This window comes from Pituophis catenifer, unplaced genomic scaffold (assembly GCF_029215685.1).
Source record: "Pituophis catenifer annectens isolate HBS135680 unplaced genomic scaffold, rPitCat1.0.hap2 SCAF_13, whole genome shotgun sequence".
Classification (NCBI taxonomy): Eukaryota; Metazoa; Chordata; class Lepidosauria; order Squamata; family Colubridae; genus Pituophis; species Pituophis catenifer.
The window spans coordinates 458,023-480,735 of NW_027256893.1; the positions used below are offsets into that span (position 1 = coordinate 458,023).

Consider the following 22,713-nt stretch of genomic DNA (forward strand, 5'->3'; position numbering starts at 1 on the left):
CATACGATTTTATTGTTCCAAGATATTGAAGTACTTGATATGTACAGACCAAAGATCCTAAGAATGTTTATTTGGTATCTCCCTAGGTTTCAGAAAGGAGGCTAAAGTGCAAGCCTCCTCAGGTACAATAATGTTTGGTGGCTGTTCCTTGGGAGAGAGTCTCCTGGGGCAGATAGTTATGTTATTGCCCTCTGTTCTTGAGTGGGAATTTACTCCCTCAGAACAGGAAATCTACCTTCCTCAGAAATAAGCAATCTATTTATTCAGTCAGTCAGTCAATTTCTATAGCCACCCAACTCAACAAAGTGACTCTTGGTGGACATTACCAAGATTTGACTGCCTGCTTCCATTCCTTTAGAGCCCTCCCCCTCCCCTGTCCAGTTTATGTTCCAGAATGGACATGGAATGGCACAACTCACCACAGCCAACTTGCTGCAGCCAATTCACTGCAAGACAACTCTCTGTGGGACAATTCAATAAAAACCATGGCAATAATAATAAAATAAAGAAAGTCAATCCAGAAGTACAAGAGTTACAATAATTTTGAAAAAAATGTAGTCACCAATAATAAAAGTAACTGAATGAAACGATTAATACAGCATTGAATTGTCCTGTGGCAAATTGATCATGGCAAGTTGACCATGGCGAGTTATCCCAGACCACTTGTAGCTTTCATCTCATCCATCCAATCTAAAGGAGGAGGCCCTGGTATCCACAGTGCTTCTGCCTAGCATTCAGAATCAATGGACCACCAAGAATCCTCTTCAACTTTTAGTTGTGATCACACACTGCTCAGTCAGTCTTCTCACTGGACTGCTCAGCACTTCATCATTCAAACCTGCACCCTCCATGGCTCTCACCTGTGAAGGTAGGCTGTTTCATCCTTTAAATCCTTCAGGTAGATGTTAACAATCCAATCTCTTCTTACGGAATCCCTTTGCTCTTCTCAGCTACTAAGACAGACCATGAGAAAATGTCTATTCTAATGTATTCCACAATAAGTGGACAATTTGACAATTGAGTGGAAGCAAAATGGTTGTCTAGCCCTGTGGGGGAGAGTAGCTGCAGCTACAGGGCTCTGTATCCACCACAGCAAAAAAATAGGTTTTAAATAGCTTTCTCCTCTTAATCAGGTTTACCTCCTGACCTGTGATATAAATGAAGTATAAAGTTAATATCTAAGCACCAAATCCAAGTATGCATGAAAATTAACCTTCCTCAATTTAAGTATCTTGTAATTGTGAAGACTTTACCTTCCAGGATTCTCTTCTATGCTTATATTTTCTAGGAAATTTTGACAGCTGTAATTCATGCATCAAGAGGTTACTTAGATTGTGGAAGGCTATTTTACAGTATTCAGTCATAATAAGTCACAATAATTGTTGTTGTGTTAACTTCTTCTGCTTGCTTCTTTTTATTCCCTGCCATAGAAAATCCAATTGGTGACTTTTGGAGAAGGTCCTGTTGTTTATGTGCATCCATCTAAGATAGATTTTGGCTGCATCCAGGTTTTAAAGAATGTTTCCAGGGCACTTTGTCTTTCAAATCAGTCTGTTATTCCTGCACCATTTAAGGTGCAGATGGTAAGTAAATTTTGAAGCTGATTTATATTGGGAAGTAAAACTGAACAGGTTTTCTTTGTTAACAGCTTTTGCCATGATTATAGGAGAAAGCCTCCTATGAAGTAATTTCCAGATGGATAGCACTTGGAGCTGTGGATATTCCAAGAAGAGATATAGATTAGTAGTTAGCAATTTGGAATATAGAACATAGAACAGTAAGGTTGGAAGGGACCCTGGAAGTCTTCTAGTCCAAAAATTAAATAAATTACTAAAAATACAGTAAGACTGTAGCTGTCAGCCAGTGGCATCCAAGAAGTCTAGAAGGAGGTGGGCAAGTGCTTGTTTTGGCTGCCTGTCAGGCAGAAGGAACCAGAGGCCACATAAGGTGCTGATCAGAGTGGCAGGTTGATTGCTGCTCACCTATTGATACTATAGAACTGCTAGGTAGACTCGGTGAAGGTTTAGAGCAGAACACCTTTCAGCTGCTTCATCACATGAGCGATTCAAGGCCAGCCAGCCTTTTCACTCAACTTAGCTCCAGATCCCACCAACTACCTTGTCTGTTGTTTTCTTACAACTGATGATATACAGAGTTATACATGTTTCTAATTGGTAGATGCCTAATACATACAGCACATATGTACACTCAACTCCATAGCAGCATTTGTATCATATGTTTTGACTACTAAATTAACCCTTTTTCTGAGTTTGTGCAATGTGCTGGATCATAACCTAACTGAATTGGCTGGTGTTGTACAATATGCCAGACCCTCTTTAGCAGTGGGTAGTGATGTCTCTTCATGTGATTTACAAGCCTTTGGGGGTTTGGGGCAGGCCTTGACAGAAACCGTTTTGCTGAGATATATACTGAGCTCCTTGGGAGAAGTAAAAATTAGAACAAACAAAAAAGTATAGACAAAGAAAAGAAAGCAGAGAAAGAAAGAAATCTGCCTTATATTTTATCAGTAGTTACTGGTTTACTAATGAATCAAAAGTTATTGGTTTACTAATTATAATGATTATACTATGAATGGTACAAAATACTATTGTAAAACATCAGAAAATCTCTGCTATAGTACACATATTCCTGCATCCTTTAATTTTGTTTGAATAGAAAATAGATGGATCACATCTATTTTCATGTTCCTTAACACTTGGAATAACATATTTGCAGTTTCTCTAAATAAATAAAATAAATGATGATGATGATGGTTTGTTACACAGACAACCAAATGCTCAGACTAGATTTGGCATTTTTATCTATCTGTCAAGTCCTTCCCAAGGATCTCGGATAGGCAGATGTTGATGCTTGATGGTGTTAAAGGTCTCGTCACAGGATATCAGCTGTTCTGAGTCAAGCTGCCTTTTGCAATTGACTGATCAATTATGAATTTGTCAATGCCCATGGTGTTCAAGTGGTGCTCCAGCTGTTTTGGGATTGCACCCAAGGAGTCTGTGACTATTGGTGCTATCTTTGCTTTGCTTTAGTTATCTTCTATTCTGTTCTGCTGTCTCCAGGTATTGCCACCTCCACTGTCCAGACTGTTTTGTCTTTCTCTTCAGCAGTTGGGGTGTTACGTGGCAGGTGTTCGTTTATTTGAATTCTAAAGTCCCAGAGTATTTATCTTCTTCATTTTCTATTACTTTGCCTATTTTGTGGTCCCACCAAACTCACATCCATTCCAGAAGTGCTACCTTTAGTATAGCATGGCATATCAAAAGAATCTTAAAAAATAACAACTCAATTTAAAGTAAGTTTTAACTTTAGTAAACTCCTTGATATGTTTTGTTTGTCAATTCTTGGTAGTAAAAGTACACCCATTTTAATGCGCAGGATGGGGTTTTTTTTACAATGATTTAACATATTTGTATTTCCTTAATATGTAACTTGCCTTTTAAAATATTGAGGTCTGGCACAGAGGAGTTGATTGATTGTGTATTTTTTATTGTGTTTCAGGCCCGTACTCCTTCGCAGTGGAGAATTGACCCCAGTGAAGGGGTTGTTCCTCCAGAGGCGGAAATATCACTTACTCTTATTGTTAATTTGGATGATACCGTATTGTTTCAGGACAAAATCAACTTGGCTATAGAGAACAGTAATTCTTATATTATTCCAGTCCTGGCCACTGGCATTGGAACTACCATTGTCACAGACAAGCCATTTGCTCCTGCCATCAATCTGGGACCCCATTTCAGGTAAGGGTCATTTTTGTCTGTAGTTGATCAGAAGCCAGAAGGCTCTGACCCACATGGGAAGCTCAGTCAAGCTTACAAAAGGCACATTTCGTTAGGTAAGTATAATTCAGTCCAGGTGAAGATGGTTCAGAGGTTACTCAGTTGGATTCATTCCTAAATCTGAATTGCTTTCATATTCTTGTTAACAACTAGGACAAAAAGATAGAGGAAATTTTACGAAATTTAGCAAATGAATCAAAACTGGACAAGATACGTTTTACTCTAGAAGACAGAAGCCAAACTCAAAATAATTTGTAAATTGATAGGTTAGAGAAGTGGGCTGAATAGCAATGAAATAATGAAATGCAATGAAATAGTAATGAACATAATGAATAAATGTAAGAACAATGCAAAGTTCTTTACTTCAGAAAAAAAGAAAATGGTAAGATACTCATGAGAGATACCTAGTTTGATAATAGTATAAGATGTGGATTTAAATTATGGAAGGCAGATTTGGATACCTGCCTTGAGGAACACAATGGTCTAAATGGTGCTTTTCAGTTCTGTGCTTCTATGAAATAGAAAGGCAATTAATCCAGACTTTTAGTGTTGAGGGTGTGCTATTGCTCACCCACTCTGTCCCTCCTGCACACGGCAACCCAAAGAATGAAGGAAGAATCAGTAGCAGAAACAATCTTCTTACAATCTAATATGGTCAACTTCATTTCCCATGGAGGAATTTTCAAAGGCTGATAGTGCAGCCATAGAAGTTGCCATTAATGTGTTATTTTTTCCTTAATTTCTCTGAAAAAAATCCTTGATTACCAGAGGTAGCAGCTAGCAACTGCAACTTGTCAGAAACACTCCACTCTGCTAGCTTGCATTTTTGTAGTTAGCAGCTTCACATATTTTGTTAGGGTCTTATTATACGATTGCTTTTTGCTGAGTTTACAGTGCTGCCTTTGAAACAATTCCACTACATTATCAACATAAAATTGGGCTTCAGTCTAGAACACCTTAGAATCCTGTTTCAAGGGCCCTTCCTTGCCGTTTTATGGATTTCGGCTGAGTGGTCGGAATCCATAAAAGGGCAAGGAAGGGCCTTTGAAACAGGATTTTAAAGTGTTCTAGATTGAAGCCTAATTTTATGTTGATATGTGAAGCTGCTAACTAGAAAGAGACTCTAGAAAGAACACAGAGAAGAGCAGCAAAGATGATTAGTGGGTTGGAGGATAAAACATATGGTAAACAGTTATGGGAAGTGGGTATGTCTAGCCTAACGAAGAGAAGGACTAGTGGGGGGTGGACATGAGAGCAGTCTGCCAATATTTGAGGGGCTGCCACAGTGAGGTTGAGAAAAACAGAATGACTTAGCAAAGCAGAGTTGGATGGAGTTGATAAGATCCTCAAGAAAGAGAAGTGATATGAAACAGTGTATCGTATGCTTCATCAATAGGCTGACTGATGAAGCCAACCAAGTCAGCACTCCAAGATACTCAGATTTCTCAAAGAACTATTTTATTGAGTACATCATTTTGGCACGCATGAAAGCAAAACCAACTCTATTTCCCATGGTTTTCATATAATTAAAAAATAGATATTCCCCTCCTTCCTTGTCACAGGTCACATTGTCCAGTTAGGTGGTCTGGCATCTCCCTGGTAACTCTTTCCAGTCTCTGGGCAGCACCTGTTGAGATGACCTTGGTTCCCACAGGACGATCTATTGTTATTGTCTGGTCTGACATTCCAAGCTTCTTCCCCGCCCCCAACTCCCTTACTGTGTGGCAAGCTGAGAAATGAAAAGATGGCTGTGGCAGCTTGGATCCATTTCGAAGTTGACATAGGCAGGGTTAGAATTATTTGTGGTGAGTGGTATTAGTGTAACCTACAGTTAGATTTTCTTTCTCTTGTATCTTGTCTTTATTTGTTTGCTGTATTTTGCATCTGGTTGCTTCCCCTGAAATGGAATTGTATAATAGGCCTGTCTTCTGTCACTTTGCTAGTTTGGATCCCTGCTGCTATCGTTTCAAGATCACCAACTGTGGGCGTCGCACCCATCAGCTTTATTGGATGACTGAAGGTTTCGCCCCATTTCGCCAGCACAACACACTCCCTGCCATCAGCACCAACACCAAGAGCCAGGCCATCCCCTCAAAGACAGAATCTCAAGGTCCTGTGTTCAAGCTTCAGCCACTGAGAATGGAACTGACCCCAGGAAAGAGTATGGACATGGTCCTGGAAGGATCTTCTGAGGTTCCCAAGGTATTCTTCAGGATCCTATGCTTATGGGCAAATGATCTCCAGAGTTCCTTCTAATCTCTGTGATGCAAAGCATCCCTTTGATTGATGGCATGGCATGTCAGGTTCTGGGAATGCTCAACATCTTCTGAGCAGGCCAGTTGGCTGCAATTGCTAGAATTATATGATCTGGACAATCAGGTCTCGCTTAGCTGTTGTATGTCTATGGAGATTCTCGTTCATCCAGGTCATGGTTGTCCCAAAAGTGCTTTTCAAAAGACAACTGGACTTTCTTACTTTTTTTGTTCAAAACATTTCTTCAATTTTGGATGAGAAGTAAGATGTCTTCAAGGAAAAAACAAAGAAAACCCAATTGCCTCTTGAAAAAGCATCTTTGCGACTTAGCTGCTGTAAGTGCCATATGGTCACCTTAAAAGAACCACCCAAGTAAGGTTATAAATGTTATTGGATAACATGCTCTGTTTTCTTGCCTGTCTGTGTTTCATTCACCTTTTCTGGTTTTTAAACTCTGTCTGTGAGTTTTTAGTGCCCAGAACTGGATTTTTATCTTCCTCTTTACTCTGAGATGAATATGCTGCTACAATTTGTATCTTTATATCTGCTACTTGGAAATGATATAACTTGCTCTTGCTCCTGGAGCCCTGAGAAAATCTCCTTCAATTGATGACCGAAGGGGATCTTTTCAGTCTGGCCCCGCTTTCAATAGGGCATGTCTGTGGCCTGGGGTTAATGTTGAGGGTCTTCATGAGCAGGCATTAAGAACTGGATAGCAGAGGCTTCCTTTGGGGGAAGCCCTTCCCAGTGAGATGGCAGAAAGCATTTTCATTCCAAAATGTTTACAAGAAGGCTCATGGCTCAGGGAGAAATAGGCAACAGCAAGTAGGATGAAGCTGTTGTTTTTTCTAGGCAGGCCAGCAAAAGCAGTCAGAGTTGGGAAGGGATTCTCTTGATTGCTAGAGCAGGGCTTTCCAAACTTGGCAACTTTAAGACTTGTGGGATTTCAACTCCCAGATATTCTGGGAGTTGAAGTCCACACATTTTAACATGCCTAAGGTTAACATGCCTAAGATTGCAAAACACTGCTCTGCAGCGGGGGTTTCTAACCTTGTCAACTGAGAAATTCTGGGAGTTGAAATCCACAAGTTGACAAGATTGGAGAACCCTATTTTAGAAGACCATGGCTGGTTGGGAATTCTGGGAATTGCACAAGTCTTAAGGTTGCCAAAGTTGGAGACCTTTGACCTTTGACGAAGGTGCTCACAGGAGGCTAGTGGGGGAATGGCTTCCTGATGGAGGCAGATCATCTCACTGTTTCAGCTCCAAGTCTTGTACAGTAAAAAAGAAGAAATGTAGTCAGTCTACAGAGTAACTAGTGCTGGGCAGAACACATGGTGAATGGGAGGTTTGGGTGGCAAACTGACCGAAGCAGGCATTTCCAAGGGACTCACAGGGTTTCTGGCCAGCTGGCTCAGCCATGTTCATTTTGCTGCTCTTTGCCTGAACAGCTGGTAAAGGAGAGATTGCTGTGCCACGCGATCATAGGGAAGCAGTCTGGAAAAGAATGTATCATGAAGATTGATGTCACTTGTGAATTCATCGCACCAGTTCTGCAGATTTCCTCCAAAGCAGTTACTTTCCGCGTGGAGAAGGTGAGTGCTTTGATACCATGACATCCTACTGGCTTTTCACATCAGACTAGCCCAAAGGCCAGAATTCTGTGAGCCAGTTCCCTCTGGGAAATTGGAATCTCAAGTCCTTTGAAAGATTGCCGGTGTTGTGGGGGAGGGTCAGTATAGGAGCTGATACATGCATGGCCAGGACTTGAAAAATGAGAATAGAATAGAATGGAATGGAATGGAATGGAATGGAATGGAATGGAATGGAACGGAACGGAACGGAACGGAACGGAACGGAACGGAACGGAACGGAACGGAACAGAATTCTTTATTGGCCAAGTGTGATTGGACACACAAGGAATTTGTCTTTGGTGCATATGCTCTCAGTGTACATAAAAAGACAAGATACATTTGTCAAGAATCATAAGGTACAACACTTAATGATAGTCATAGGGTACAAATAAGTAATCAAATCATACTAGAAAACAACCAATATCAATATAAATCATAAGGATACAAGCAACAAAGTTACAGTCATGCAGTCATAAGTGGGAGGAGATGGGTGATAGGAATGATGAGAAGACTAATAGTAATAGTAATGCAGCCTTAGTGAATAGTTTGACAGTGTTGAGGGAATTACTTTTTTAGCAAAGTGATGGTGTTCGGGAAAAAACTGTTCTTGTGTCTAGTTGTTTTGGTGTGCAGTGCTCTATAGCATCATTTTGAGGGTAGGAGTTGAAACAATTTATGTCCAGGATGCAAGGGGTCTGTAAATATTTTCACAGCCCTCTTTTTGACTCGTGCAGTATACAGATCCTCAATGGAAGGAAGGTTGGTAGCAATTCTTTTTTTTGTAGTCCTAATTATCCTCTGAAGCCTGTGTCTGTCTTGTAGGGTTGCAGAACCAAACCAGACAATTATAGAGGTGCAGATGACAGACTCAACAATTCCTCTGTAGAACTGTATCAGCAGCTCCTTGGGCAGCTTGAGTTTTCTGAGTTGGTGCAGAAAGAACATTCTTTGTTGTGCTTTTTTGATGATGTTTTTGATGTTAGGTGTCCATTTTAGATCTTGAGATATGATAGAACTTAGAAATTTGAAGGTCTCTACTATTGATACTGTGTTGTCTAGTATTGTAAGAGGTAGAAGTATGGGAGGGTTTCTCCTAAAGTCTACCACCATTTCTACGGTTTTGAGTGTGTTCAGTTCCAGATTGTTCCGGTCACACCACAAGGCTAGTTGTTCAACCTCCCGTCTGTATGCGGATTCATCATTGTCTCGAATGAGACCAATCACTGTTGTATCATCTGCGAACTTCAGTAGTTTAACAGATGGATCGTTGGAGATGCAGTCATTGGTATATAGAGAGAAGAGAAGTGGGGAGAGCACACAGTCTTGGGGGGGCCCTGTGCTAATTGTACAGGTATCTGATGTGTTTCTGCTTAACTTCACCTGCTGCTTCCTGTTTGTTAGGAAGCTTATGATCCACTTACAAGTGTGTTCAGGTACCTGTAGCTGGTTTAGCTTAGTTAGAAGAGTGTCTTGAATGATGGTATTGAATGCTGAACTAAAGTCTACAAAGAGGACCCTTGCGTAGGTCTTTCGAGATTCAAGATGTTGTAGGATGTAGTGCAGAGCTACTACATGGGAGCCACGAGTCGCCCCCATTATTACTTGCACGGCTGCATTCTGGACCAGCTGGAGCCTCTGGGTGCTCCTCAAGAGGAGCCCCATGTAGAGAGCATTACAATAGTCCAGCCGGGAAGTGACGAGGGCGTGAGTGACTGTGCACAGGGCATCCCGATCCAGAAAGGGACGCAACTGGGAGATCAGGCGAACCTGATAAAAAGCCCCCCTGGCCACGGCTGTCATATGATCCTCCAAGGACAGCCATGAGTCCAGGAGGATGCCCAAGTTGTGAGCCCTCTCTGAGGGAAGTAAGATCTCATCCCCAATAGCCAGCGATGGTGTCAGCTGGCTTTATCGGGCCGTTGGGAGCCACAGCCACAGCCACTCAGTCTTGGAGGGGTTGAGTCTGAACCTGTTCCTTCCCATCCAGATCTGCACGGCCTCCAGGCCGTGGGACATCATGTCAAGGGCATCATTGGGGTGGCCTGGGGTTGAAATGTACAACTGCGTGTCATCGGCATACAGTTGACACTTCACCCCAAAGCCATGGATGATCTCACCCAGCGGCTTCACATAAATGTTAAACAGAAGGGGCGAGAGGACCGACCCTTGCGGCACCCCACAAGTGAGGAACCTCGAGGTTGACCTCTGCCCTCCCGTTAACACAAACTGCGTACAGTCAGAGAGGAAGGAGGAGAACCACTGTAGCACGGTGCCCCCCACTCCCACCCCCTCTAGCCAATGCAGCATGATACCATGATCGATGGTATCAAAAGCTGCTGAGAGATCTAGGAGGACCAGGACAGAGGAGCAACCCCTGTCCCAGGCCCTCCAGAGATCATCAACCAATGCGATCAATGCCGTTTCCGTACTGTAACCCGCCCTGAAGCCCGACTGGCACGGATCTAGATAGACAGCTTCATCCAGGAATCGAGGAAGTTGTCCCGCCACCACACTCTCAACAACCTTCACCGCGAAGCGGAGGTTGGAGACAGGACGATAGTTACCTAATACAGCCGGGTCCAGGGAAGGCTTCTTGAGGAGGGGCCTCACCACCGCCCCTTTCAGGGCGGATGGGAAGACACCCTCACTCAATGAAGCGTTGGTAATCTCCTGAAACCAGCCTCGTGTAACCTCCCGGGAGGCCAGCACCAACCAGGAGGGACATGGGTCCAGTAAACATGTGGTAGCGTTAAGCCTCCCCAAAATCCTGTCCACGTCCTCTGAAGTCACATGGTCAGACTCTTCCCAGGTGACACTCTCAAGACTCACCTCCGTCATTCCGTCCGAGGCTATCCAATCGGAGTCCAGGCCGGCCCGAATCTGAGCAATTTTATCATGCAGGAATTGTCCAAAATCCTCAGCTCTACCCTGCAAGGGATACTCCCTTGCTCCCATCCGTAGGAGAGAGCGGGTCACCCTAAACAGGGCGGCTGGGCGGTTTATTTATTTATTTATTTATTTATTTATTTATTTATTAGATTTTTATACCGCCCCCTCTCCCGAAGGACTCGGGGCGGTGCACAGCCAAAGTTAAAAACATACAATATAAACAATTAAAATACGTTTAAAACAGAATTAAATCTAAAATGGCTCCCCAATTTAAAATGCCTTACCCATACCCCTATAAAAAGACGAATTTAAAATTTAAAAATTTAAAATTTCCACATTTTTTTTTTTTTTTATTTGATTTATATGCCGCCCTTCTCCGAAGACTCAGGGCGGCTTACAATGTGCTCAGCAATAAAGCATTTAAAAAGGGGGAAGATTTAGGCCAGGCCAGCTTGATAAAATAGAAAAGTCTTAAGCGCGCGGCGGAAGGTGCGCAGATCCGGGATCCTACGTATCTCCGGGGGGAGCTGTTCCAAATCGTAGGTGCCCCCACAGAGAAGGCTCTCCCCCTAGGGGCCGACAGCCGACATTGTTTGGCCGACGGCACCCGGAGGAGCCCCTCTCTATGGGAGCGTACTGGCCGGTGGGAGGCTATTGGTGGTAGCAGGCGGTCCCGTAAATAACCAGGTCCTAAGCCATGGAGCGCTTTAAAGGTGATAACCAGAACCTTGAAGCGCACTCGGAAGACCACCGGGAGCCAGTGCAGCTCGCGCAGGAGAGATGTCACATGGGAACTCCATGTCGCTCCCATCACCACCCGCGCGGCCGCACTCTGCGCCAGTTGGAGCCTCCGAGTGCACCTCAAGGGGAGCCCCATGTAGAGAGCGTTGCAGTAATCCAGACGAGAAGTAACGAGGGCATGAGTGACTGTGTGTAGGGAGTCCCGATCTAGATAGGGACGCAACTGGCGGATCAGGCGAACCTGATGAAAAATCCTCCCGGACACGGCCGTCACATGCTCTTCTAACGACAGCCGTGAATCCAGGAGGACACCCAAGTTGCGAGCCCTATCCGTGGGGGCCAATGATTCGCCCCCAATAGTCAGCGATGGCATTAGCTGACTATATCGGGACGTCGGAAACCACAGCCACTCGGTCTTGGATGGGTTGAGCCTGAGCCTGTTCCTCCCCATCCAGATCCGTACGGCCTCCAGGCACTGGGACATCACTTCAAGGGCATCGTTGGGGTGATCCGGGGTGGAGATGTACAGCTGGGTGTCGTCAGCGTACTGATGGTACTCCACCCCAAAACCACGGATGATCTCGCCCAGCGGCTTTACATAAATGTTGAACAAAAGGGGCGAGAGGACCGATCCCTGCGGCACCCCACATATGAGGGGCCTCGGGGTCGACCTCTGCCCCCCTGTCAACACAGACTGCGACCGGTCGGAGAGAAAGGAGGAGAACCACCTTAGTACGGTGCCTCCCACCCCCAACTCTTCCAACCGGTGCAGCATGATACCATGGTCGATGGTATCAAAAGCCGCTGAGAGATCTAACAGGACCAGGACAGAGGAGCAGCCCCTGTCCCGAGCCCTCCAGAGATCATCAACCAATGCGACCAATGCCGTTTCCGTGCTGTATCCAGGCCTGAAACCCGACTGGAACGGATCCAGATACGACGCTTCATCCAGGTACTGGGGAAGCTGTCCCGCAACCACACTCTCAACAACCTTCGCCACAAAACGAAGGTTGGAGACTGGACGATAATTAGCCAATATTGCCGGGTCCAGGGAAGGCTTCTTGAGGAGGGGCCTCACCACCGCCTCCTTAAGGGCGGCGGGGAAGACACCCTCACCCAATGAAGCATTTATAATCCCCTGGAGCCAGCCTCGCGTCACCTCCCGGGAAGCCAGCACTAACCAGGAGGGACACGGGTCCAACAAACATGTGGTCGCGTTCAATCTACCCAGAATCCTGTCCACGTCATCTGGGGTCACAGGATCAAACTCATCCCAGATAACAGTCTCAAGACCTGCCTCCGTCACTCTCGCTGGATCTACCCAGTCAGAGTCCAGACCTTCCCAAATCTGAGTGATTTTGTCATACAGATACTGAACAAAGTCCTTGGCTCTTCCCTCCAAGGGGTCCTCCCGCGCTTCCTGGTGGAGCAGGGAGCGGGTCACCCTAAACAGGGCGGCCGGGCGATTATCTGATGACGCAATAAGAGCAGCAAAATGCGTACATTTTGCTGCTTTTATCGCCACTAGGTAGGTCCTAATATGGGATCTAACCAGTGTCCGGTCCGATTCAGAAAGACTGGCTCTCCAACTACTCTCTAGGCGTCTTTTCCGGCGCTTCATCTCCCTCAGCTCCTCGGTAAACCAAGGAGCAAGGCGAGATCCGCGCCGGGTCAGAGGCCGCAAAGGCACGACTCGATCCAGGGCCCCAGCGGCCGCCCTATCCCAGGCGGCCACTAGGTCTCCAGTCGAGGCGTGAGCCAGAACCTCAGGAATTGGCCCAAGCTCCGTCTGGAACCTATCGGGTTCCATCAGGCGCCTGGGGCGGTACCATCTTATCGGTTCCGCCTCCCTGCAGCGGGGTGCCACGGTACGAAGGTCAAGGCGAAGGAGAGAGTGATCCGACCATGACAAGGGCTCGATGACTACATCCCCTATCTCAAGATCACTCAACCACTGTCCAGAGACAAAAAGCAAGTCCAGTGTGTTTCCCCCAGTGTGCGTAGGGCCATGAATTAGTTGGGTCAGATCCATGGCCGTCATGGAAGCCATGAACTCCCGAGCCACCTCAGACGTCTCGCCCACGGACGGCAGGTTGAAATCCCCCATGACCATAAGTCTGGGGGTATCAACCGCCACCGCAGCAATAACGTTGAGTAGCTCAGGCAGGGTTGCTGCCACGCGGCAGGGAGCCAGGTACGTGATCAGCAAACCCATCTGAACCCCATGGCCCCACTTCACAAGGAGGGACTCACAACCAGCTGTCTGAGGTACAGTGGTCTCCCTGGGCCTAAGGCCTTCTCTAATAATAACCGCTACTCCCCCGCCCCTCCCTTGTGACCTCGGCTGATGGAATGCACGGAAGCCTGGTGGGCACATTTCTACCAGAGGGACCCCTCCCTCCGGGCCCAACCAGGTCTCCGTAATACCCGCCAGGTCCGCTCCCCCCTCCTGAACAAGATCACAGATGAGGGGGGCTTTATTTACTACGGACCTGGCGTTGCACAACATCTGCAGGTTCTCTGCAGATGCAATAAGAGTGGAAAAATAGTTAGATTTTGCCACTCTTATCGCCACTAGGTAGGTCTTGATATAAGACCTCACCAGTGTCCGGTCAGATTCGGTGTGGCTGGACCTCCAATCGCTCTCTAGGCATCTTTTCCGGTGCTTCATCTCCTTCAGCTCCTCGGAGAACCAAGGAGCTGGTTGAGATCGGCACCGAGTCAGAGGCCGCAAAGGTGCGACGCGGTCCAAGGCTCTAGCGGCTGCCCTATCCCAGGTGGCCACCAGTTCCTCAGCCGAGTCGCGAGTCTGTAGTCATTCAATTCTTTGATGGTGGGCTTCTTCGGCACTGGGATGATAGTAGAGCGTTTGAAGCAAGAAGGAACTTGATTTATTGAAGATTCAGGTGAAGATGGAGGCCAATTGGTCAGCACAGACTTTTAAGCAAGAAGGAGTTATCTTGTCTGGGCCTGGAGCTTTTCCTGGCTTTTGTCTGTAAAATAGATCTTGCACTTCCTTTTCTGTGATCACCAGGGGTTGTGAACCCCATGGGATGGGGTCAGTTGTAGGAGGTTTGGGTGTAGGAGGTTGGTATGTCTGAGATGGGGGTTGTGGAGATAGGTGGCTGTAGTTTCCTTTCAAACCTTTCAAATCTGCAGTAAAACCTGCAGTAAAACACGTTCAGGTCATCTGCCATTTGTTGATTTTCTTCAGCCTGGGAAGGAGGTTTGCTGTAGCTGGTGATATTTTTAAGAGTTTTCCACATGTTTGCTGGTTCATTTGTTGAGAACTGATTCTTTAGCTTTTCAGAGTAGCTTCTTTTTGCTGCTCTAATCTCCCTTGTTAATACAGTTCTGGCCTGATTGTACAGCATTTTATCACCTTTTCTGTAGAGTTCCTCTTTGGAACGAGGTAGCTGCTTAAGTTTAGCTGTGAACCAAGGTTTGTTGTTACTATATAGTTGCAAGTTCCTTGTCGGTACACATAGATCTTCACAGAAGCTGACATATGATGTTACAGTATCTGTGAGTTCATCCAGGTCTGCAGAAGTATCTTCAAAAATATTCCAATCAGTGCAGTAAAAGCAAGCCTGTAGCTTTAATTTTGCCTCCTCAGCCCAGGTCTTCATTGATTTAATTGTTGGTTTTGTAGTTTTAAGTCTTTGCCTGTAAGCAGGTACAAGGTGAATCATGCAATGATCAGAGTGTCCTACAGCTGCTTGTGATAAAGCCCGATAAGCATCTTTTAGTGTTGTGTAGCAATGGTCTAAAGTATTCTTGCCTCTAGTGGGACAATTGACATGCTAAAAGTATTTTGGTAGCTCTTTCCTTAAGTTTGTCTTGTTTAGATCTCCCCAAATAATGGCCAGTGAATTGGGGTATTTGGCTTCAGCCTCCATAATTTGGTCAGCTAGTTTGTAATGCTTTGTAAGGCTTGTGGTGGGACATAAACAGCAATTAGAAGAAATGAGGAAAATTCACGAGGCGAATAGTATGGTTTACAGTTGATAATTAATGTTTCTAGATTTTCATCACAGAATTTGTATATTATAGTTATATCCTGAGACCAGCTGTTTTTGATATGTAAGCATAAGCCTCCTCCATTCTTTTTACCAGATGTTTCTACAATTCTATCTGATCGTTGAATCTGAAACCCTGAGATATGCAGGCTGCTATCTTTAATTGATTCATTTAACCAGGTTTCAGAGAAGCATAGAGCTGCTGAATTGTAAAAATCAGAATTGTATCTGTTTAAAAGGAGTATTTCATCCATCTTATTAGCAAGTGAATGTACATTGGTTAGGAAAATTGAAGGCAGTGTTTTATTTCTCCTGTTTCTTAGCTTGATTAAAATTCCCGCCCTTTTACCTCTCTTTCTCCGCTTCTTCCATTTGGTTTTTTTAGTAATCCATGGCTCTGGGGAAATTGCTTCTTCCTGTGTTAGAATCTCCTCTGTGTTTGTAAAGACGTGTGTGTGTGTGAGAGAGAGAGAGATCACAGAAAGCTGCTCCTTAAAAGAAACATTGCTTAATTTATAATAATAACTTTTATTTGCGGTCACAGACCAAAATACAAATATAATTGCAAAAGAACGTGGGGAAAGTAACATCATAAACAATTGGCTACTAGAAGCCTTGGCTGAGAGAAATTACATCATTCTCCTCTAATAGTTACAGTGTCAGGTTTCGGTGCTATCTTGAATAAACTTCATTCTCAAGCGCAAGCTGTCTAATGAATCATTTTATTTTTAAGAATAGCAGAATCCGACATTTCTGATTCAAATTGCAGCCAAACTGGCCCCTCCTTCCAACCCCCTCCTCTTCCGCTCTCCAACCCCAATATCCCATTGGCCATCATACAGATCCATCTCTACACCCCGGCACGTTCTTTTCACAGGAATGCAGCCCCCATCCTCGTCTCCCAGGAAACACTATCTGTACTATACAAAACTAGGTAAAAGTTCATCTCAGCAATAAATCAAGCTTCCGCTCTTTCTGCTTCAACTTGTTATGTCAGCGCTGGAAGAAAGCCTAATTTGGAACGCTGACATACAGCTCTTAAAAAAAATTTAGAAACCTGAAAAGTAATGTGTGAGGAGCCATCCCCTAAACAATATAAAGTCAAATTACTAGTATTGGATCCAGAGCGATCTGTTTCTAGGAGAGACAGTAATTTAGTCCTGCCTGCGTTATACATAGGGCAGTATAAAAGAACATGCTCCACAGTTTCAACCTCAGCTCTATCACAGGGGCATAACCGCTCACTTATTGGGAGCCTCTTAAATCGTGCGTCCAGCAATGCTGAGGGCAAGACGTTGAAACGAGCAAGGGAGAAGACTCTTCTATACTTAGGGATGGTTAAAGTGTAAAAATATGAGGCCATCCTCAGTCCATAATTGTTAAATTGGCTGAAGTTCAGAGGGGAGCAGGTTTTATTAGCTCTAGCTCTTAGATATTGCAAGTCTATGTCCACAAGCTGTTGGACTACCCTAGATTGGGCATCCTTAAGGCCGTAGTCTCCCAGTGCATCCCCCAAAAAACCTAGCAGGTGGAGTTTCTTCCATCTCCCTCTCCCATCGAGAAGTATAGGAGTCAGCTAACACCAGGGAGAGGTAGCTACCAGGGGCTGCCAAAAAGAGCGCCCGAAACCACAATTTAAAGGTGTTAATCCACGCCATGCATTCAACTGATCGAATGCCCAATTCCAGGTACATCGAAACAAAGCCAACACAGGGAGGGAGACCCAAAAGTTTCCTAAAAAAACCAGGCTGAGTTCTTTCAATACACTCCTTGAAGCCCCGTATCCATATAGGAATTCCGTAAAGAGTTTGGGCCAGGGTTTTGGCTTTGTAAATACGCAGAGCAGAAGGAATAATAATAATAATAATAATAATAATAATAATAATAATAATAATAATAATAATAATAATAATAATAATAATAATTTTATTTCTATACTGCCCTTCTCCCGAAGGACTCAGGGCGGCGTACAGCCTATTTAAAAACACAAAACAAAACAACGATTAAAATTTAAAATCATTAAATAATTAGGCTCCAATTAAAACCCCAAAAATTTAAAATACCCCAATTTAAAATCGTTATGTTGATAGCCCGGCCTGGCGGAACAACAGGGTCTTCAGTGCGCAGCGAAACACCCGGAGGTCGGAGATCTTACGTATTTCTGGGGGCAGTTCATTCCACAGGGCTGGGGCTCCCACAGAGAAGGCCCTCCCCCTGGGTGTCGCCAGCCGACATAACTTGGCCGATGGCACCCTGAGGAGACCCTCTCTGTGGGAGCGGACTGGTCGATGGGAGGCTATTGGTGGCAGAAGTCGGTCTCGAAGGTACCCGGGTCCTATGCCATGGAGCGCTTTAAAGGTGGTAACCAACACCTTGAATCGCACCCAGAAGACCACTGGGAGCCAGTGCAGCTCGCGCAGGAGGGGTGTCACGTGGGCGCAACGAGTTGCACCCATAACCACCCGCGCAGCCGCATTCTGGACCAGTTGGAGCCTCCGAGTGCTCTTCAAGGGGAGCCCCATGTAGAGAGCATTACAATAGTCCAGCCGGGAGGTGACAAGGGCGTGAGTGACCGTGTGCAGGGCGTCCCGATCCAGAAAGAATAAATTGGCCTCCTTGGGTATAGAAAAATCTTAGAATCTGCTGATGGCTACAGGAGGCTGAATTCAGCACCTGAGTTCAATGTCTAGTCCAAGCACCGGTGTTCTGAAAATGGATACCAAAATACTTAAAATGGAGAACCTGCTTAACAGCATTACCTTTAATAGCCCAGTTGTATAGCTTCCGGGCTCTAGAGAACACCAATACTTTTGATTTGTCATAATGGACAAGTGGTTCTCAGCGCAGTAGGACCTAAATGCAGAAAGTAGCCTTTTCAGACCAAGCCTTGACAGTGATAGGAGGACCGCATCGTCAGCATAAAGGAGAAGTGGGATCTTCGTAGTTGACAACTTTGGGGCGTGGGACTCAGTATGTCCAATGTAAGAGGCCAAGTCAGATAAGAATAAATTAAACAGAAGAGGAGCCAGGACACAGCCCTGCCTTACTCCGCTCTTTATCGGGATAGGATTTGAGAGTTCTCCCTGCAAACCGCGCCTGACCTGGCTAAAAGTCTGATTATGTAGGGATCTAATTAAGAACAGAAGACGTCTATCAATGGAACTTTTGAGCAATTTTGACCACAACAATTCCCTTGAGATTAAATCAAACGCTGCTTTAGATCGATAAAAGCAGTAAAAAGTTTACCACCTGGTATGGTGGCGTATTTATCAACCAGGTGTGCTAGGACAAAGCAGTGGTCCAATGTGGCACAGCCCGCTTTAAACCCAATCTGTTCAGCACCAATGATGTTGGATTCCTCGACCCAGGTGAGGAGTCTGCGTTGGAGATATTTAGCATACAATTTTCCAATGATGGAGAGCAGACTTATAGGACGATAATCGGCTGGGTTGTTCCTATTTCCTCCTTTAAAAACAGGAACAATGATTGCTAGACTCCAGGAGGTAGGGATCCTACCAGAGGTATTAATATGGGTGAAAAGTGTTGCTAAAAGAGGAATCCACCACTCGGGATTAGATTTTAACAAATCGGGGTATAGTATCATGGCCAGGGGCTTTGCCTGACTTGAGTTCAGAGATAAACTCATTAATCTCAGCATGAGTCACGGGATGCCAGTCTGGAATTGCAGGGGGCAGTTGTGGTCCAAGTCCGGTCGTGACTGGAAGCCTGGAAGATTGACCCAAAATGGTTTTCCCAATCTCTGTTGGAAATACAACAGAGAGGGAGTTCTTGATGACCAGGCAACGAACTGGCAACAATTTGCCAAAATAGTTGAGTGTTCTTCTGCTGGATGGAGAGGAAAAGTAGATCCCACTTCTCTTTTTCTTTAGCCCTCTTTTTCTTAACAAATAATCCTTTATACTCCCACTTCAGGCGATAATAGTCCTCAGGTGGGCGTTTATCCCCTCGATTACGATAAAGCAGGTAAATCTGACTAATCTTGCTCCTAAATAGCAGACATTCTTCATCAAACCAGGGATTGCTTCTTGGATGATATGGCCACTTGGCCTACGGTCAGCTCCTAGCTCCCTTTGGACACTATTAATTAGTGATTCGAAAGACGAGATTGCCTCTGAGTCACTGCATGTTAGGGCCTGATTGTATAGGCTAAGACACTCCGGAGATGATAAAAGAGAGTGGAACTTTCTTTCAGTCTTGGAAGACCATTTGATCCTCCTCGCATAAGAGGCCACATAGGGATCCAATATTTGAGGGCCCCTAGGCAGATGTATATTTGAAAAGAGCCCAATGATTGTAACCAGGGGGTAGTGGTCGCTCTCCGTGAGGCAGTCCACAAAAAAGGCCTGTCTTAGTAGCTGGGAAACCAGCACAAAATCAATAACACTACTCCCCTGTGAGGAATTGAAAGTAAATTCACCCGCTAGATGGGCTGGGGTACTCCCATTAAGGATTATCTTATTATGTTGGGATGCTAAAAGGGCTAGTTGAACGCCGGCAAAATTTGTTAATTCATCCTTAGAATGCCTGGCTGAAATCTGATGTCCTATAGCCTGGCAAATTTCTTGGGAGTAGAGTGCCTCAATCAATGGGGGAACTTGGCCTCCCAATCAGGCATTAAAGTCACCCCCTATAAAGATGTGCAGCGCTGGAAATTTGGTTTCAATACAGGTAATATAACTCTCCAGTTCGTCCCATTGAGCCTTAGTGTCGGCTTGCCTCACTGTCGGGGGAAGGTAGACATTGAACACTAACATTTTGCTGCAACCTCTCTTAATTAGGAGCGCCATAGCTAAGGAGCCACAGGGGGGCAGCTCCACTGTCTCCACTTTTAAAGAAGTAGAGACCAAGCAAGCTAAGCCACCCTTAGGTCTTCCCGTCATAGATTGTTTGGTAGCAGTTAAAGAAATGGCCGTAAATCCTGTAAGGAATATCTTATCACATGCCCAGGTCTCCTGAAGCAGAACCACATCGAATGACTGAATATAGTTGATAAATTCTGTGGTGCTGCACCTTCTCCCCCAACCTGCTATGTTCCACGAGAGGCATTTAAATGTGCAAGGGGGGAATGCCAGGTTTGCTAGTCATTCTGTATAATTAATTTTTTCCAGAGAGCCCTTCAGATCCGAAAAGATACACCCGTTATTAGATGGGAATGTCACCCTCTTGGGAGACAAAGGCAAGGAAGAGGGGAAGGGAGGCAAGCCTTGTTCATGAGGCTGTAGGGCTCTGAACGCAGTCCAGTTTGTGCTTGTAACATTAGTTGGTTGCAGGCATTCAGTGACATCAGCAGACGGGGTTTGATCTGGATCTTCAAATTTACGAATTGGACATTCTGGAAAAAGGGCCGAGGGAACTGCCTCTGGTAAAACGGTGTGGACTCCCTGAAGTCCAAGGGGATCCTTATCAAGTAGTGAAAGACTCCAAAGCTTGGATTTAACTGCAGTCAGACGCTTTATAATTTGGGCCCTTTCTGATTGTGGGAGCGCACGAAAGGAGTCGAAAAGCTCTATCTCCTCCAGATTCCAGAGATTGTCTAGAGATGAATCAATTTCATGGATGGATGGAATCCCAGAGACACTGGCCTGAGGCTTTTTCACTAAGGAGCCTTGGAAGCCCTGGGCTGGTGTCGCTTCCTTTGGAGCCATTTCTTCCCAGCTGATCAAATCATGGCAATCCTGATGAGATGTACCTCGCTGAGGGGGGTTGGTTTGACCAGCTGTAGGAAGAGCAGCCAAAGTACTATCTGAGAGGACGCCATCAGGAGGTCTTACAGGAATGGATGAATATTTAGTAGATGGGTTAGTATCGAGAATGGCATTCAAAATTGGCACATTAATATGTGCTGCTAAGGGTTTTTGGGGGGCTATAAATCTCCTGATGCTCACAGGTTATCGATTTCTTAAAAGTGGCTTAATCGACATATCTTTGAAGACTCTACTTGGCAAGATGCCGAAAGCTCTTAGCAGAGATCTTCTCCTGAATAATAGTTTAGGGGTGTTGGGGTTGTCAAAATTGAGTAACACTCTGGTACAATATACAGGGGAGGGTAAAAATTCAACCTCCTTCAAATCATCAGCAGTCAACCCCACTAACTGTAGTATATGGCCCCTTGCCAGCTGTATTGAACCCCATTGAGGCAATTTGCCGTTAATGGGATTAATATTAAGGGCCATCTGTTTTGGCTGTAAAACCAAGTGGCTGCCATGTCCAGAGGTGTGGAGTTCGACCCATTGGCTGGGCCACACCGACCAGTACTTTCGCTGGGGCCCGACAGGGAGGGCCCTGTCACTGCATCAGGGTGCCGAGCAGTCCATCCAGGGCAACCACCGGTAACCCAGGAAACCAGGCAGTCTAAAGTACTTATTATTTTATCAAGCTGTGACTGTATGCTCGCTGTTGTTTCTGCGACCAAGAAACATTGCTGGGCCAAAAGTTCAATAAGGGCAGGCTCATTTAAAGGTTGAGTGGTGACCGTAGTTTTTGGAGAGCCTTTGTTCTCAACTCGGGGGACAACACCCTCAGCCAATGGAGGATCACGACGATCAGCAGCAGTCAGATAAAAGGGAGCCACAGTTTCCACACAAGGAGGTCAAGGTCGAGTTAAAGCAAAGTCCTCAATCTTGGATTGCTTCTGAGAAGGTTGGGGAGCAAGGTCAGTAAGGGATCTGGTCCTTTTCCTTGACTTCATTGTTAAATAACACAACAGAGGAGGAGCTGTATAATATAACAAAAAGTCTAGTTTCTGAGGCGAGTCCAGAATCATTGCTTAATTTTTAGCAGATGGTCTTGTTAGTAAGAAATCCGTAGTGAGTCGCAGAGAACAATTAAAAATAAAGAAACCATTAGAGAGCTTGTTAATTGATTTGTTGATTGATTGATTAATTTGCTAGACATTGATTTATCATTGATTTATTATTGATATTGATTAATTAATTTTGTCAAACATTGACTGATCATTAACCATGCCAGAGCAAAAGCTCCAAAAACTCTACCACCAAATGCCCACAAATGAAGGATATCAACGATGACCCCAACGACTCCAGCACATGCTATAAATGTAATGAACCTATTGATGAATATGATGAATTCAAGAAATGACGCATATGTGCCAAATATGCCCACCACACCTGCCTGAGAATAAGGAAACAAGTAAAATGACAAAACACTATCTTATTTGGATTAGATGTCACCAATGAACCTGATATCACAAAGGTTCGTAACATCATTAGCAGTCATCACATATCAACCATATCCCCTGACAAAATCATTGAAGTCTCCAGAGATGGCCCAGAATATAAGAACAGCGATGGCTCAGTGGCCCCACAATTCTGTAGAGTCATCTGCAAAAATGAGGCCATC

General features: G+C 44.9%; 1 protein-coding gene across 1 annotated transcript in view; it reads left to right on the plus strand.

Moving 5' to 3' along the window:
• HYDIN (HYDIN axonemal central pair apparatus protein) overlaps nt 1–22,713 on the plus strand; it is a 422,362-nt gene that overhangs the window by 107,533 nt on the left and 292,116 nt on the right. Inside the window, exons 18-21 of the mRNA XM_070952742.1 lie at nt 1,431–1,583; nt 3,520–3,758; nt 5,741–5,999; nt 7,502–7,645. Coding sequence (XP_070808843.1) covers nt 1,431–1,583; nt 3,520–3,758; nt 5,741–5,999; nt 7,502–7,645 — 795 coding nt within the window. The remainder of the gene's footprint in view (nt 1–1,430; nt 1,584–3,519; nt 3,759–5,740; nt 6,000–7,501; nt 7,646–22,713) is intronic.